This window comes from Eretmochelys imbricata, chromosome 14, assembly GCF_965152235.1.
Source record: "Eretmochelys imbricata isolate rEreImb1 chromosome 14, rEreImb1.hap1, whole genome shotgun sequence".
Lineage (NCBI taxonomy): Eukaryota > Metazoa > Chordata > Testudines > Cheloniidae > Eretmochelys > Eretmochelys imbricata.
Genome location: NC_135585.1, coordinates 13343410 through 13361849, shown reverse-complemented (window position 1 = coordinate 13361849; position 18440 = coordinate 13343410). Strand labels below are relative to the sequence as shown.

The window sequence follows — 18440 nt, the reverse complement described above, 5'->3', positions numbered from 1 at the left end:
CTGCATGTGGCGGAGTGGCGAGAACTGCCAAAGACTGAAAGGACCTAGAATCAAGGCTGTCTGTGGACACTTGTGTGTCAGAGCGCTGTGCTCTGGAGAAGTCAATATTAGCATTGAGGCAGCTGCGGTAGTCACTGGTGGAAGAAATGCTCTAGCTCCACCAGGCATTTATGGGCTGGATGCTGGAATCGCTGGGTGACATTCTCTGGCCTGTGTTATGCAGGAGGTCAGGTTAGATGATCATAATGGTCCCTTCTGGCCTTAAAATTTATGAAACTATGAAACCGAGCACAAACCAAACCCTGTCTCCCCTGCCCTTTACCCACCTGACCCTTCCCTTCTCATGCATCTTTCCTTTTTCACTTCTTTTCTGTCCTGGAAGCTCTGGCTTTTACTTTAGCACAAAAGCACTTTCTAGTGTGTTCAGGTACATTCTGCCCTCTTTCGTACATGCTGATATAGCCACTGTGCCATATGGTCCATCTCAACATTCTCTCATATTTCAAAGGGATTTTAACTCCATGTTCTCTCATAAACCCTTTTCCATACAGAAAGGCAAACTGGGAGCAAAAGAACAGGTAATGACCACGAGGCCCTGCGGTGAGATGCTTGCCTGCAGCCGCACTTAATATATCACACGCTGTATTAAAGGGGGTGATGATATATTCTGGTACAGCTAGAGTGGGATGCTTCAAAATGATGGGGTTTGGTGCTGTGGGGACGGAAGTTTGCAATCCCCGCGTGGTCCTGCTCCTCCTTATTAATGTGCATCTCTTACCGCACCCGAGAGTGCACCCCTTGTCAGTGACAGAATATTTGAGGAACACAAATTAAGTAATGAAACCTATTTGCATTGCTCATTAGTTTTTAATGACCCATTAAGGAGAAATGAAGTGGCAGGCTTTCTGGGAGAGAATACTTGAAGTCCACATTCCAATAAAGAGGCAGAGAATTTAAAAATTCATCTAAATTCAAGCCAATGTTAATTTAATATTCCTTCTTGAAAGTGGCAGTCCTGGCCCTTTAAAATACTACCGGCCTTGCAGGGTGAGTTTCCTCAAATAACAGGGTGATCCTGCAGGACAGGAAGAAATTTTAAAAGGCAAGGGCTTCCTTTCACGCTCTCTGTTTTTGTGATGACACTTCTCTGAGAGAGTCCATGGTGTGATTGGAGAAAACATAACTGTTAGGCTGAACCAAAGAAAGGGTGTTTTTCTTTGAGAATGTGGGCCCAACCCTGGACTCTTTAGTCAAACAAAACTCCCATTGAGTTTCTAGGTGGGCTTTGCCTGAGTAAGGAGCACAGGCCTGGGTCTTGTATTGAATGTCATCTCCTTCAGTCTGCCACTCTAGCACTTTCCTAGCTAAAGCCTGTTCTGGCTTTTAAAATCAAACATGTACCCAAGCACCAAACTTCATTAGGGTGGACCAGGGCTAGTGGTGCAGCTTAGTCTTCACTGTAGGTGCTGGGTTCTCTTGTGCACCTAGATTCTCCTAGAGCTAAAGTAAGATTCTGCTTGGCTTCTTTCTTGTCATTGCATTTCCACTCTTCCCCCTTCCCCTCCCCAAGATACATCATACTAAGGGAGGGGGCCATTTTGCCAGAATAATGGTTTCAGCAGTAAGTCACCCCCCTTCAGGTGGAAATAATTCTGGCAAGCTCCATTCCTGGCTGATGTATTGCGATTATACCACACCCTAAGTATTTTTCCTCAGTGCCAATGGACAGAATCAAAAAGGGCTGAGCTGGGAAGGCTTTGATTCGGTCTGTGTCAGATGTGGGCATTGTCTGAGCTAGGCATTGGCAGAGCACAATAAGCAATGGAAGCCTTGAGCAATGGTAAATTATTTAACACACCATTCAAGGGGGACTCGAGTTGGTTTCCTGGATAGGTTTCTGATGACAGACCAAGATCAAAAGGAGAAACCCCTCGTCAACTCCTGGCATTCTAAATCGTACAACAGGACACAACCCCCCCTAAATAAATAGGATGGTTATACCACTTAGTATTGGGTGAAATGGACACCTTGGGGAAGCCTAATTCGCTGTTTTGCGTTGTCTCCCTTTGGAATCTGCTCTATTACATACCAAGTGCTCTTATGGCACTTTATGTAACTTTTCAGAGACAGACCCCAGTTATCTGCTGAAACCTACAGTCCACTGTTTATCCCACTTGCTGAAGTTTGGATTATTTCCTCTAAGCTTCACTGGAAAGAGCTGTGTTCAGTGCTTGTATGTAAACAATTCTAATCCCATCCCTGGATTAATGGTCAAGGACAAGGAGGGTCAGTTTTTCATCCAAAGAACATTCATCAGGTTTATGTCCTTTCCCTAGTGTCTGCCCAGTGTGCAACTCCAGCAGAGGAGGTCAAGTGGTTGTCTTCTGACCCCAGCCCTTGGCTGCTTTTCGGGTAGCTCTGCCTGTTGGGAGTATAGTTAACAGTATGTGGTATAAATATGTGCATGCCTCATTGTGTGGAAGGTGATGTCCCATTGTGGTACTAATTTCAGTAGATCAGTAGGTGTGTTTTTGGAGATGGGACCCATTGTTCAGAAGGCATTTCCATACCCATAGCCAATTATCCTGGTTGCTAAGCTGCTCTGTTTTGCTCTAGGGAGATGCTTCTAAGTCTGATTCTGAGGGGGATCTTTTCCCTCATAGCCTGGAAGAAGAGGGTGGACTTAAGAAAAACTTGTCAAACCCAGCCTGTAAGTAACCACACTGGAAATTAGTCCTTCTAGGCAACTTCACTTGATAGGAGACACAACGTGTCCAAAGGAGGAAAGCCCTTCTTGGGGAAGTGTTTAAGCAGTATCTCGGGCCATTGCAGACTCTGTCAAGGTATAACTGATTTTAAATATGAGTCATGGAACATGACACAAAGGCAAATACATGTAATGGTGTTAGTCCGTTATCTCCCAGGAAAGCCCAAGAACCAGCCCATATACTATGGATATGGGGTTTATAACTGGGGAAGGAAACAGCAGGGAGCTGCTGTCTGTAGTTAGCACTTTGACAGGCAGCAGAGCTGTGATGCACTAATGCTTGGAGAGCGGGCACAGGGAATGGTCAGGGTGGGCTTTGCTGGGAGACATATTTATTGTCCACGAGGTAGAAGATTTGGGGAGGTCGGAAGAGGAGAAACTGGGGGCATCGAAGCTCAGGGGGAAAGAGGGAGAGTGTGGGGCCGCAGAGCACCCTCAGCAGTGTTGTAAGACTTCAGTTGAAAGAATGTGGAGGAAGGAGTACAGAAGGGGAAGAGAACTGGGGAAGAAGAGCATAGGGAGAGGAAGCAGGGAAAGAGCTTACAGGAAGAGAGAGTGGGACATTGTGGGGAGCAAAGCGTGGGGGGAGACGAAAGAAATTAATGGAAGGGGGAAGTTGGGGAGGCATGGTTGGCAGATTGCTGGCGCTCCTGAAGCAGCAGATGACAAATCAATGTCTGTTCTTGGCTGCTGATCTTGTAAACAAGTTTATTTGAGCCCCTGTGCCATTCAATTTCTGGTTTTAAAACAAAAACCCAACCTCCCACTCACTCATTAAAAATCTCCTTTGTCCCATTAATTGAAGACTTCTTTCCTTTTTGTGAAATTGTGTTATTGGCCCATGTTCTGATTAGAGCTGGCTCCTTTAGGGCCATCGCGTCCTTTGTCACCCTGATTTTGGATGCAACCTGAAGGGTGATGGAGAATGATGGTTTATTGAATGTTCCTAGAGCTGCAGTATCTTTAAAAACTCCTTGTTACTTCCAGTGATGGTACTGAGCGACCTCCCGGAGCTGAAGAAGAGCCTGACCCCACCCCTTATCATCCACACAGCTGCCACGCCAATGCCAATGCCAAAAAGTGCCATGTTTGGAGATGCAGCTCAGGGCTATGAATCTCGCAGGGCCAGCAGTGTCTCCATGGATCCCAATGCCTATGAACTCAAATCACCGGTATGCAGCTCATCTTCTTGATCACCCTTTGTGGCTGCTTTGTTTCTGTTTGGTTTGTGCAGCTGTTTCCAGCTGTGTGGGCTCTGTCTGTCTAGGTGTTTATACTGTGCTCGCTGCCTTGGTATTTCTAGGCCTGTCCATTGGGAACAAGCATGAGATGGTGGCAGTGATGCTGGGTTGACTCTCTTCATGTTCTTGTCCCTTCCTTAGTCCAGCATACAGAGCTCCCCCCATAGCCCTTGGAGCGCAGCTAGCAGCTGGAATAGTCGCAGGTCAAGCTGGAACAGCCTGGGGCGGGCTCCCAGCCTGAAACGTCGGAGCCAGAGTGGGGAGCGCAAATCCCTCTTGTCTGGGAATGGAAAGGAGAGTTCAGAGGAAGGGGAAAGCTCAGACGAGGAGAGGTCCAGCCGGACTGGGAGCGTTAATGGCTCTTTACCTCACCGCATGGCGTCGCTGGAAACTAAAGGCTCGTTCGATCTCCAAGATACCTTGCAGGTGCCTTCCCTATACCGAACCAGCAGCCTGCACAGCAGCCGGACCGCTGCATCAGAGCATCAAGACTGCAATGGGAAAACCTCCCCGGGAGTCTTGTTACATCAGCTCCATTTGGACGACGATGACGGTGATGATGAAGGCAACCTGGTAAGACAAATCAACAGCCAGTGGCTGCTGAAGCTTCTTGGCTTTCCTGTGTTTAACTGACACCCATTCCCTTAGCAGAACAACGCTGCTGAGCGTCGGGCAATAGTCCACTGCAGCTGGGTGCATCTCTCCTGCTCTCTAGCAGCAGACTTAGGAACACCATGTAAATCCCGCATAAAAGCCACAGGGGGTGCATGGGTTATGAAAGCCCACCTCCTGCATGCTGCTGAACAGCTGACCACCGGCGGGCAGGAGGCGCTGGAGGGGAGGTGGAGGAGCTGATCGATGGGGCTGCCAGTGGGTGCTGAGCACCCACTATTTTGTTTTCTGTGGGTGCTCCAGCCCCGGAGAACCCACGGAGTCAGAGCCTATGTTCCTTCCCCTGGAGGTTTCTCCACCTAGGTTCCACTGCAGCCCTGGCTGGAACACACATTTTCCACTCCTCCTGTTCCACAAGAAACCTCCACCCATTATCAGCCTGGACAGACACAAGCGCCCATTCTGGATGCATAACCTGTGTCCCTCGAAGGGACTGACCCCCCGTGACCTATCAATTTGCAGCGGGTGGTGTGGGGGAGGGTGGTGTCAGGGAGGGTGAAGGTTACAAAATGAGACGTGGGCTTTGCAGCAGGAGGCACAATAGAATGGCTTTGAATGGAGCCCCAGATGATCTTAGCTCTTGGACCTGAGCGTGGTGCCCGTTCTGTTCTTAGTGCTTTAGATGTACTTTGTAGGAGATCATGCAAAGCTGTTCTTTGATGTTTTTCCCAACTTTTCTGTTTCTCCCTCTCCCCCCCCCTTGCAACTTTTGCTTTCAGTTTTGGGTTAGAAAGAGTGCCAAAATCTTCAAGCAAACTCAATGAAACCACCAAGTTCGAACTGGTTCCATGCTGGAGCAATGAGAACCTCAAATCTCACATGCTTTCTCTGCAGAACCATAAATGACAACATACAGGGGAGAGGGCTGATGTGGTCTATCTGGGATGTGCAGCTGTTAGGAAGGCTGTGTCATTTGGTTTCTACTTCTGTTTTTCAAGTGATATAAGTCATGCAGTGGACATAGCCTGGCTATCTGTGCATTATCTGAGTAACACTTGGCTAGTCTGTGTAGGTGCACTGGATGTGGGTTGGGCGGGGGGGATAGGAGGAGACCAGGGTATAATGAGTCTACACCCTCCCATTAGTACAGCAGCATAGGAACCTAGTGTTACTCCCTGGTCCCAGAGGGGATGTCCAGACAGATTGGGGTTGGGTCTTCTGTACACTCTAGTATCCAGCAGTAGACGCAGCACAAATGCATTGCCTGTCTCTGGTTATTTCAGAAAAAAAATCTATCTTTGAAATAGAGAATAGTACGTTTCTCTTTCTCCAACTATAAGGTCGAATTCTGCCCTCAGATGTGAGAGGGCAATTTCTATTGATGTAAACAGGAGAAGCAGATGTATATCCAAGGGCAAATTTGGCCCATTAATCTCATTGACTTATTAGACTCATAGAGGCAGCATTAGCCTTCGCATTAATTTCAACGTGAAGATGCATTAGTCCAATATGTATGTCTCTTTCAGAGGTCTGAGAAGTGCCATTTAGAAAACGTTTGCTAAAAGCATGGCAGGGGGAGAAAATCAGCTGTAATTTTGCACTGATTAGAGATGCGAGGTGGTTAAGAGGCATTTCCCATTTTACATTTTCCCTGGATCTCTGCTTTCAAATGAATGTGTGTAATTTGTACTGTGACGCCGTGCCCAATTTGTGTAAATGCCAGAGCAGTTTCAGCGTTAGAGTCACTGCAACTGCACTAGAGATACATCTAAATACAAAGAACCAAACTGAGAGCTGTCATCCACCCTGTCCAGCCCCATTAAGGGAAATCAGGGGGATTGCGTGGGTGTGGGTTGGAGGTTAGCACCAAACTTGGCCTTCAGGCAATAAGGAACATAGAATGTGACTTATCAAATAAAGGCCTCCTGACCGCCTTCCCCACATATCTCAGCATCTGGAGGTCTCCTGGAACTTTATCTCCTTGTGCGTGCAAGCATAAATGTGACATGAACACCTCATTTTATTGAGATCTTTCATTCATCCCTGACCTTCTTCTATTATGCTAGCAAAACCTGCATGGGGATGTTGCAAAGGCTAACGAGACCTTGAAACATCTTCCGTAAGTTACAGCAGGAGAATTTCGCTCCCTATCTGGAGAGTTACAAATAGGATGAGACAATAACAGGTGATAGCAAATTGCTAATAAAGGCAGAATCTAAAAACTTATAAGGCTCAACCAAGGGTCTAGGCTTATTCTGAGTCGTGAGCCTGCCCTAGCTCTTGAGCAGCTGGCTTGACAACTAGCTAAAATCAAACTCTAAGCAGATAGCAACTGACACTATGGCAGCAAAATCTGATGATATTTAGGATAATGGTCTCCATGTTCTTGTCACAAACTGATGTCCATGAAAGACCCACCAGTCCTGCTCCCCTTCAGTTTGCAGGGAGCACAACTGGGGACTATGGTAGGGTTGGTGAACTTTAATCCATGCTGAACAAGGAAAGGCTTAAACCCCATTCATTGCCCTGGAAAGAAAAGTGCAGCCTGTAGGGACCGCATCAGGCTAGGAGTGAGGAGCTGTGGCCCACTGGGCAGATGGATAGTGTTGCTGACTGCTGTGCCTTGTGAACTAGGAATCATGAAAAGCCGGAGGTTTCTTATGGGGTGGAATGCCCCTTGGAAGGAGGAAAGGACTGGAGGCTGGGGGAAGGCCCTGGCCTTCTTTTTCCTTCACTCCCCGGGCAAGGGGAGGACCGGGGCTGTGGGGACATCCTGCCAATAAGGGAGGATTTCTTTTCTTTATTTGATTATGTCACTTGGGCACACAAGACTGTGTGGAATTAACTGCTGAACCAGGAAGCCAGGTTTGTGGGGGTAAGGGGGGAACTTCATAGAATAATAGAATCAGGTTTGGAAGGGACCTCAGGAGGTCATCTAGTCCAACCCCTCAAAGCAGGACCAATCCCCAACTAAATCATCCCAGCCAGGGCTTTATCAAGCCTGACCTATCAAACCTCTAAGGAAGGAGATTCCACCACCTCCCTAGGTAACGCATTCCAGTGCTTCACCACCCTCCTAGTGAAAAAGTTTTTCCTAATATCCAACCTAAACCTCCCCCACTGCAACTTGAGCTTCTTGGTTCGTGGTGTGTGTTAGGCCTGTCTACTCTAGGAAATTAGGTTGGTATAGCTACGTTGCTGTGGAGTGTTAAAAAGCCACACCCCTGAATGACACAATTGAACCAACGTAAGCCCTGGTGTAGACACCACTAGGTTGACAGGAGAATTCTCCCATTGATCTAGCTACCGCCTCTTGCGGAGGTGGATTACCTACTCTGACAGGAGACGCCGTCCCATCGGTGTAGCTAGTGTCTTCACTGAAGTGCTACAGCAACGCAGGTTCAGTGCTTTACGTGTAGAGAAGCCCTTAGTCTGCTTAGACCAGTGACCCCAATAGATTGGGCAGTGACTCCTGTTACTGTCCCAGAAAGGAGATAAATGGATATTAGCCATCCATACGTGGGCAGAAAAAGGCAGGCACCCGCCAGCCTCTGAAATGCTGTAAATTGTCAGTTGTAAATTGACTGGTCCTGGAGAACACAGCACAGCACAAACACTAGCTAGTCTACCTTAGTGAGCATTTCAGATGCAATGAGCAACCAGCGTGGGTCAGAAATAGGCATCATTCTCCATTGTAGTGTTAGTCTGGGCAAGTGTCTGCGAACAGTCATTATTGTAGAAGCAGCTGGGGCAATACTGAGACTATGAAAGAAGCAGGTTGTGGAAATATCTTAGTACAGTTCACTGGCATTGGAGAATGAAAATTGAACTTTGAGAATGTTAATGGATGCTAAAGACTACCATAATTGCAAAGTACATACTGACGAGAAACCGAGGTTGTTTTGACCAAGATATAGTTGCCTAGCCACAAATCTCCTTTTTTAGAATACATTTATTCCACTATGTCTCAGATGTGGACTCTCAGGCTATAATTTTAACTGATTGCTTTAACCTGGTTCTTAACCTCCTAGAAGTTCAGCAAACCACTTTGGTCACCCTGGAGATGGAATTTCTAAGAAAAGGGCCTGTAATTATTCTCAGAAGAATAATTATTAAAATTATCAAAAGATCATGATCTTATTGCTAGCTGGAGACTTTTCATCTTCTGTCTCAAGGCCAGATTTCTTTCCAGCTTACCTGAACCAAACACCTAAGTGGCACATCAGAACATACTGTATGCAGTATCTCTTAGTTTACAACTTCCAGCTAGTAAATTGGTAACTGACTGCAATCTTGGAATTAATTTCTGAATTAGATTGCGTACTGCATCTTTAAGCTGAGAGTTTTAAAGACTTTAGTCTTCTCTGCTTTCCATGGACACAGTATAAATATTTACTGTAAACAGACTAAAGTCCCTGTAGTAATGTTCTAAGATCTGGGTTTGCTCTGGTGTACTTTGCCAAACTTCTCATCCCTATTTTATTGTGCTGTGCAATGAAGTGGATTGTTTGCTAGACCAGTGCCCTCCCAGTGTTTCAATGGTTCTGTTGGTAAGAGTTTGTAAACCACTTGGTGCACTTTTGAGATGGAAAGTCCTATATTCTGGCAAAATAAGGTTCATGTTTCTTGGATCATCCTCATTGTGAGGGTTCTCCTGAATTCTTACACAGAGACCATGAGTTTTCTCCTTTTTCAAACAAATAATGAAACAGCGGTTACTAGAAAATATTGTTCAGCTTAAAGAATTTGTTCCCTCCATATTTTGAGCTTCCTGCTCTGATTTCCTCCTGTCACTTTTTGGGGTCTTTGCCCCCCAATTTAACCTGGGTAGAATGAGAGGAAATTTCAAGTTCTTTTCCAAAGAAAATAAACAAGCTGGACTCTTATTTAGATCAACGTGATCCTAGAGGACTAAATGTGCCCTTATGGAGCAACGCCCAAAAAGCTGTCTTTATTGGATGTACTTGATGTTTTCTGCACTGAACTAAAAACTAGAACAAGGGCCAGATTCTGATCACCCCGGCCCCAGTTTACATTAGTGTCACTCTATTGACTTCAGTGAATTCACGCCCAATTAACACTGGTATAAGTGAGACCAGAATCAGGCCCATTAACTCTTCTTCACAAAATAAAATCAAGGGATCAAATTCTGCTCTTGGTTGTACAGGTGTAAATCTGGAGGAACTCCACTGAAATAATGGCCCAATACAAATCCGTATTTATACAGGTGTAACTGCAATTGGACTCTGACCTGAGATCTTTGATGTTCATATATGCTGGTCCAGTTTTTGGTTTTTCTCTCTCACACTCAGTGAAATTTCCACATTCTGCAAAAGGTCCATTGTAACGTAGAACCAAGCTAGCGAGAAATAGGAGTGGAAAGTGGGGAAGCTACGTAGTCTCAAACCAAAAGACCCTTCAAACACAATCCCCCGTATGCAAAGTGCAAATAATTCTGTTTGTGCTTTTTCATCTGCTTTCACCTTTGGCTGTTTTGCACTAGTTTTTTAACAAGTAGATCAACAATAAGGGAATCATCTATTTTACTATCTCAATCTTCCCCTGCTCAGTGTTTAGAATGAAATAATCCAGTCCTGAGATTCACAATACATCTTCTAGCTTGCATTCAGTTGACTTGATAGGCATGGATGGTTTATTAGCAGATTTTTTTTCCTATAATAAAATTTTTATAGATCAATGTCGCTCTGCTCAAAGACGTATATCAGTCATCTTTTAATGTCAGCATTCTTCCCTTCTGCCCTTAGAAGCACATTAATAATATCTGAAATTCCTAACCAGGAAACTATTTTTCAATAGATCTCATTAATGTAGTCTCTACAGGGTTCTCTATTCCCCCTTTGATGTTTGAACATAACACTGGTTAATATCAATGGGAGTTATGCATGTGTTTTGTCCACCAGATAGACCCCAGGGGCATGTCTCTCTTTGTCAACTGGGTAGAGGCACTGAGTACAGAGGGAGTTTAGCTTCAATAGGCCAGCAAGATCATGCTCATAACATTCTGTCTAAGAAACGAGCAACTGAATTAAAGGGTTGGTGGTGGTTGTTTTTCTTCTTGTTCTTCCACATCTTTATTCATCCTGGCCAGGTGTGTCTTATGAACAAATAGATATGATTTAAATAACATAATTGATATATCTCTTTGAACATAATGGAAACTCCAGCAGCAATCAGGCTGATTGTAAGCAATGCTGTGTATCTGGACTTTGCAGAGAAAGCATCTGATGGGGGTCGGCTGGAAATACTCATTTTTTATTTCACAGAGATTTGGCTCAGATGATCGTGGGCCAAACTGTGCTCTGTTACACTGGTGTAAATCTGGAGTAACTCCTTTGACTCCAGATTTCCATGGATATAACAGAGAACAGAACTTGGCCTAGTATAAGGAAGCCAAAGCTTCAGTAATGACTGATGGATCCATGTCCCAAGCCTTTCCCATACATGTTGAATAGAGGGACATGATGGAAGTTCACTTTTCCCCTTTATTATCTGATGTAGCCTTTGAACTGCTAGCTGCAACAATTAGACAAAACCCAAAATATCTTTGGCATTAAAACTGGACAAAAGGAACATAAAGAGGCATTCTGTGCTGCTGACGCATTACCATTCACTTCAAATCCCCAAGATAAATACCAGAAATGCTTTGAATAATAGATCCTTTTGGAACCCGTCCAGCATACGATATTAACTGGACCAAGTCACAGCCCTTACTACATGTTCAAGGGCTGAGGTAGCTATCAGGGTTCTATCTAGAACTTCGAAAGGTGGCTTTCGTTTTCCAAAGAGTTCAGTTTGTCACCAAGCATTTTCATTAAAATGGACACTGTACTAGCTATTAACGCTTGCTAATGAGACTCCTGGCTGAGTGCATATAAGCACAGAAAGCATTTCACCCATTCCACTCAATTACACTGACAGCTCCAGTTTTTACAGTCCAAACCAGCTCAAACTGCTAATTGCTCAGCTCCTAGGGGGAATGCGCGGGGTTGTGTTTAAACTCTATCATTTTATGCACTCCCAAGGTGCCAGTTTTGACTAGCAGTCTACTGGGTAGGGCACTGGACTTGGAAATCAAGTATCATAGGTTTAGCTACTACTCTGCTGAGTGACCACAAGCAAGTCCCTGCACATCTCTGTGCCTCTGTTTCTCCATTTTACAAATAGGGATAAAGACACTGATCTTCTTTGAGGATAAAAAATGCCATTGGGCTTGATCCAAAGCCCATTAAAGTCAATCGAATAATTCCCATCGACTTCTTGGACTTTTGTACCTGTCCCTATAAGAGCTATGTAATGGCATTATCCAGAATTAAAAATATGGAGTGTGTGGGGAAAGAGGAGTATACAGTGAGGATACAGGAAATTAAGAGACCTATGGATTATTTAGTCAGGGCAAATTGTTTCAAGTTATTTGTCATGAGAAGGCAAGACTGTAACCTGGAAAGTGGTCATCATTTTCACATCAGACCCATGATGAAAACTTGGGCCTTATAATTCACTTAGACCCTAAGTGCCATTCGATTGTCCTTTTGGTCCTTGGAGGTGCTAGATGGATCTTCTGTATGCAGTGTGCAAAATTCCGCTTCTGCTTTCACCCCATGCGACTCTATTGGCATCAGTAGGTTTGCAAGCAATGTATGTGTACAATTTGGTCCATTGTGTCGATATCAATTACAGCTTAAACTATAAGAAGTTTGAGGTAATTCAGTAGAGCTCTAAATATTGACATATAGCCCAGCAATTGGGATAATAATGGGTGTATAAATCCAAGAGTTGATTGGTTATAAATGATAATCTCTTAAAAGTTAACCTTCAGACTATAAGAACAGGAGTACTCGCAGCACCTCAGAGACTAACAAATTTATTTGAGCATAAGCTTTCGTGTGCTACAGCGCATTTCACGGAAGCTTATGTTCAAATAAATTTGTTAGTGTCTAAGGTGCCACAAGTACTCCTGTTCTTTTTGTGGATACAAACTAACACGGCTGCTACTCTGAAACCCTTCAGAATATAGAGGATTTCCAACTAAAGGCAATATCTAAAGTCTGAAATTCTAGCATGTTGGAGGAAGATGGATAGAACCTGTGGCTAGTTTTGTTTTGGGGAAATCAGGTTTTAGTTTTGCAAAATCCAATCCATGGTGATTTTTTGCCCATTCCCCCTTTGTCTGATCCTCTCCTAATGTTATGGGAGGGGGTTTCAGCTAAATGGCTCTGCTTTAGACCTCTCCCCGGTTGGAGATTCAAGGACTAAATTGTGCTACCCTTATTGACGTCCAGTAGCACTTTGCTGCACAAGTAACCCCATTGATTTCAAAAAGTTGGCACATGTTATAAGCTAGTATTCAGTGCAAGTAAGGGTAGCTCTCTGCCCTGAGGGGCTGGCACATTGCTACATGGTTTATGGTCTTATGGAAAGAACAAATCTAATATCGGATACAGCTGTACTCTGTGGGCCTCATCCAAAGCCCATTGAAGTTAATAGAAAGATTCCTGGTGACACTAACAGACTTTGGATCAAAGCCCCAAAATCTGCCCTCCTGTCTTAAGCCACCATGGTGTAAGTAATCTATTAAAATGGTAAGGAAAGTGCACACTTGACATTCTGTTAACGGACCCAAGTGGAAATCACGGGTGACTCCTCCAATATCACAGTGGTGCACAAATATGCCAGTCATAAAGTTCCAGGCAGGAATGAACCTGGTCATCGAGCCTGAGCTCACGGATATCACAGGCCGCTGTACGCCACCCAGCCAGCTGCACACCCAGTCCAGCAGCCAGAGTTAGACCGAAGTCCCACCGACACAGGAGTCCACAAGTGGCAGGCAGATGTCTGAGCCTCTACCCTTTTTATTGTCTCTAACATAAGCCCTATATGTTCCTCTTTTACTTCGAATTAAACCTCGGAAGATTCGGGCAAACATCTGTTAAGTATCCAGAATGTCTGAGACTGACCACAGAGCAGAGATTTTAACCAACACACTTGTCCTGTTAGTGTATTCATGATGCTATAAAAATAATGGTAACAGAGTTTTCAGATGTTTAGAGAGTCCTGTCACTAATCAGCGCAGACCTGTGCTCTGCTGGACTGTGCCCCAGTTTTTGCTGGCAGTGCCATGCACAGTGGGGTCTTTGATTTTTTTCAGCTCATAATCAGCTGCTTTGCTGAATGGTGAGTGACATTTCTGCTATAGGAAAAAATGTGCCATCTTAGTTTTGTGACTTATTAGGTTTGGAAGACCCTTTTTTAAAAAAAAAACAGCTTTCTCTGTTTTTTTCTTTATGATAACTTTTAAAATGCCGTCTCCATGTTAGAGTGGTGACTGTGAGCAGATACCATGTGCAGCAGTGCTTGTCCACACTGTAGATATCTTTAAATTTGTGGCCTCCCTCTTCCTTTACACAGCTGTGCTTAAGACATTTCTGTAAGTGGAGTTGCATGCATGTACTCTTAGGTATCATCAATCCATCCCTGAGATGCACAGCAGGTCATGTGTACCCATGCTGCCAATTTCATTATTTTAGTTTTGTATTATACACAAGAAATGTCATTCAGAAATGACCCCAGCTCGCAGGCCTGCAGTACTGCCATGTAACTTCCAGGTTGACAGGGAGGAGGAGAAATTAAAGCATCACAAGGGTTTCACGCTTGGTTGTTTGCTTTGTCTGGGTTTCACTCCATGGCTGATGCTTGCTGTAGTTGCTCAGAATAACTGATTACAACTCACTGTACAGTTGTCATTTTTCTTTTAGAGCAAAAGTGAGCGTATGAAGGCTTGGATAAGGGCACACCTACCTTCCTGGTGCAAAGAAAGGGATTCCTGGTCTATCTACATCTTTGCTCCTCACTCTAAGTAAGGCAACTTGCATAATAATGTGATAGCTGTGGGTAGAATTGAATGTAAGTGTTACAGTGGATTACGCTGCCCCAGCACCGTGAAGTTCAGAGTCTTCATTGTATGCCAGCCTGCCCATCTCCTAGCTGCTGCATCGATGAGGGTAAAGCCCACAGCCCTATCTAAATCTTGGAGACAGATTCTTTCCCCTTTCCGCTCCCTATGTACCACTCCATTGACATATAGTAGCAATACGGGCTGCTGCAACTGGCTGGAGAGCATTCCCCTGGTGCAGATAAATTGTAGGGTTACTGTAAGCCCTAATGTAAGGATGAGCTGTGGGCAGATCATGGGTGTGGGCTCTTCGCTTATGGTATCTCTGGGATCAGGGGCTGCACTGTAGATCATAGCCAGCAAAAGGAGCAGCCCCTCACTGCTTTAACTTACACCAGGATCAGGTTCAGCTCCCAGAACAGCCCACAATACGGAGCGTGAAAAGGTGGTTTAAAGTCATCTTTGCCCTCACCCATGCCCTGTGCCTCCTGGAGGTGCGGCACGGAATCTGAGCCCCTGTTTATTCACCTGGGGTACCTGAGGAACTCTGCTTCCTCCCTTAGGATAGGTGGTCCTTTGGTCCTAAGGACTTGTGGACATCAGCTGTTACCCCATATCAATAGACAGGTTCCAGACATTGCTTCATGGGCACACACTGTTCGTTAAAGAAAGAGAGCAGAACCCGATGAGAGCCTTTGCCCTAGTGGAGGTGAGTACCAGGGGAAACCATGCTGCTCCAGGCTGGGAAAGCTAGGACCTAAAGGTCAAGGGGTCAGAATAGCTGCTGGAGGTAGCAGCGACCAATTGTTTGCCCAGTCGTCTGTGGTGGTGGTCAGAGATGGTGTGTAACTTACAGTCCCCTTCAGGCAGATTCTCGTTGAACTACTCTCACCAGTTCTTCTTGACTTCACAAGGAGCTGCAAAGAGGTGTGTGTTCAATTAAGCTGGGAGCCACTTTAACTGATCCCCTTCTTCCAGCTCATCAGTGTGTAGTTAGGGGTGGGGCTGTAAGTAGCTCCAGGGGAGTCTAACTTAGTATAAAGGAATTGAAGCTAGTGTCAGGGGATCTAAATTGCACATCACCCTTAAATCTGGCCCTGCGAGTCTATGGAAGTCTATAAGAGGCTGGCAATGCTTGCCTGGAACACCTCACCCTCTTAGCAGGTGTTGAGCCTGCTGGCAGAGTTAAGCTGGTCCTGCTTGACTCACTGGGGCAGGCAACTGGTTACTCCGTTCCATGACGCTGCCAGCAGGAGCCCACTGGGAGGTGGGAGGATCTAGGCTGTGGGCTGAGAAGTCATAAGGGAGGAACCCCAGGCACAGCCACGCTTGAGAGAGAAGGCTTGAACAGATCTTTATTATGCTGTTGTTAATTTCTTTCTTAATAAAGCCAAGCACCCAGGGTGAGCTTTTGACTCTACACAGTAGGTGGAAAAAACACCTGGGTACAGTGGCTAGGTACATCCAATAGCATCTAAATTGGTGTCACATATGCATTGAGGGGACCAAAAGAAAGTATTACACCAACTTAGTCTCTAGACTTAGACTTGCCTCTGAATTTGGGCCTTTGTGTTCCCTTTCTCCCATCGCCTAGTCACACCCCTCCAGGAAAGGCTTGTTGCTTACATAAAGGAGCAAGAGTCTTTTGTTCTTTCCAAGGGTCAGCTGCTATATGGCCATCTGGAATCAGTGCCCTGATACACGTTCATGCAGCAATGTCATGGCTTGTCCTAGGGGACGCCTTGTGTTTTTAAGCTGGAGGCCCAAAGCAGCATTACAATTCATTCATACAATGATTACATAGATTTTTAGAAACAGACTTTGGGAAATGTAATACCATATTATAAATCCTGCATCAACATACAGCCATCTGTCATGCTAAATAGTTCTTGTTCCTTTGTTCAGCATAGCATTCTTTAGCCAACACACTCAAACTGGGCTATTTTCGAGCTAGAGATGGAGTGAAATTAGAGCCTTGAATCCAAACGTGTCTCTGACCCTTGGAGTAAAGGAGAGCTTGAAATCTGAACCTGGCAATAGGTGTAAGTTGCAAGCGGCTGCTCTCTTTACAATGAACCAAACCCCAAATCCAACCAACCACCCCTAAACTTTGTGGTGGTTGCAAACTGTGTTCAGATTTTGTGGCTTGAACCCTTTTCTGTTTATACTGAGAAAAATTTGCTAACACATGGCCACCCTAGAGAAGGAGTTGGGAGTCAGCAGTGCACCTGCTTTTCAAGCCGACTGTTCAGTTCTCACGCCGTGCATAAGGCTGACGCTTTGACAAAAGTGTTTCAGACCAGTTAGGTGTTAACAGCTCATTATGTGTCTTTTTTGTCTTTTCTGGACAGATTCCGTCTGATGTGCAATAAAATCATCACTCACAAGATGTTTGATCACATCGTCTTGGTTATTATCTTCCTGAACTGCATTACCATTGCCATGGAACGGCCCAAAATTGAGCCCCACAGTGCTGTGAGTATCAGAGTTATGCATTCATTGTGGAGCCACCAAAGCTCAAGTCACACTGGACTCTCTCTCTCTCTCTCCTTCATACTATTAAGAAAAAGGAGGCCAGATCCTCAGCTTGTATGTATCTGCATAGCTATACTGAAGTCATTGGGGCTGTGCTGATTTACACCAGCTGAGGATTTGGCCCCGAATTCCAGATCAGGAATCAGATCCTTAGGGGCCATGCGGCTGCTTTATACAACTCTGACACAGTGCTTGGACCACAAACCCTGTCTGTCTGGCCCAGAGAGGATCTGCCAGTGAGAGATGAGCATGCAGTGGTATAGAGCCAACTTTGAGGCTATATACCATCCACCCTTCCTGCTGCTCGTGGTGTGTGGGACGTGCAGATGGCTAGATAAAAGGGAGCACCACACGTAGGGACGTCCCCTGCACTGCCCTGGTCCAGCAGTATGTTTTAGCTCTTTGTGATCATTACACGCCAGTGTAAGTAAGGGCAGCCCTCAGGCTCCAACACAGCACAGAGGAAACAGCCAGGCACAGAGCATCACGATCATCAGGGCAGTGCATGGGAGGGCTTTAAGCCATCTCTGCGTGCTGCTCGTGCCTTGTGCTCTGAACATCATGGCTGTATCCAGGGATCTTGCCCCAGCTGTTTATAATTTGCCATTCATGGTTTATTTAAAAGAAAATCAATCCTGCCTATGCAGCGTTAACTTCAGCAATAAACGTACCTTTACAGCACATGCTGAAGTGGACTTTCCATGATGCTGCCAACAGACAGGGATTCTTTCAGGCATTCAATCCTCTGCCCTCACCAAAGTTTCTTTAATCTGATTCTGAAACGTACAAGAACAGCACTCATTTGCTGGGAAAGACATCAAGGCTTCCACTTTTAATATCCCATCTCCCCAGCCACAATCAGACTGTTTTAATACATGATATAACTAGGACATCTGTCTCCATTTTCTTCTCTGATAAGCATTCAAACACTTTTACTCTCTCTGCGCAATGTTAGCTCCTTCCATCTGTTCTGCATCGGCGTATGGGTGGTGGGAAGGGATAGGGGGAAGCTGTTCATTTTGTACTTTTCTGGCTTCTTTGTCGATCATATTTGTTATGACATAAGCAAATTGAATGGATACAAGCACTGTAATTCCATTTCCCTGAACCATTTGCTTTAATAAATTGCATAATGATTTTTCAAACCAGACCCTCATAACATCAACTCCTATCAGTCAGATGGGCAGAATCATCCACTTGCTCTTTTATTTTTGTATCGATTGCGGCTGAGAGGTACACTAGGCTGCCTCTGACATATTGCAAAAGACTGTTCATATTGCAACAATATAAATCCCTGATCCCTCAGTGCATGAGTACCTTGCTGTTTATTGACTGTGGATCTTTAGGCCGAGATCTTAAAACTAAGGTTCTTTGT

At 45.1% G+C, this 18440-nt stretch overlaps 1 protein-coding gene across 1 annotated transcript in view; it reads left to right on the top strand.

Moving 5' to 3' along the window:
- CACNA1G (calcium voltage-gated channel subunit alpha1 G) overlaps window positions 1-18440 on the top strand; it is a 151870-nt gene that overhangs the window by 74168 nt on the left and 59262 nt on the right. The window contains exons 14-18 of the mRNA XM_077832908.1: window positions 2617-2710; window positions 3755-3939; window positions 4150-4581; window positions 14394-14494; window positions 16882-17005. Of these exons, the coding sequence (XP_077689034.1) occupies window positions 2617-2710; window positions 3755-3939; window positions 4150-4581; window positions 14394-14494; window positions 16882-17005 (936 nt within the window). The remainder of the gene's footprint in view (window positions 1-2616; window positions 2711-3754; window positions 3940-4149; window positions 4582-14393; window positions 14495-16881; window positions 17006-18440) is intronic.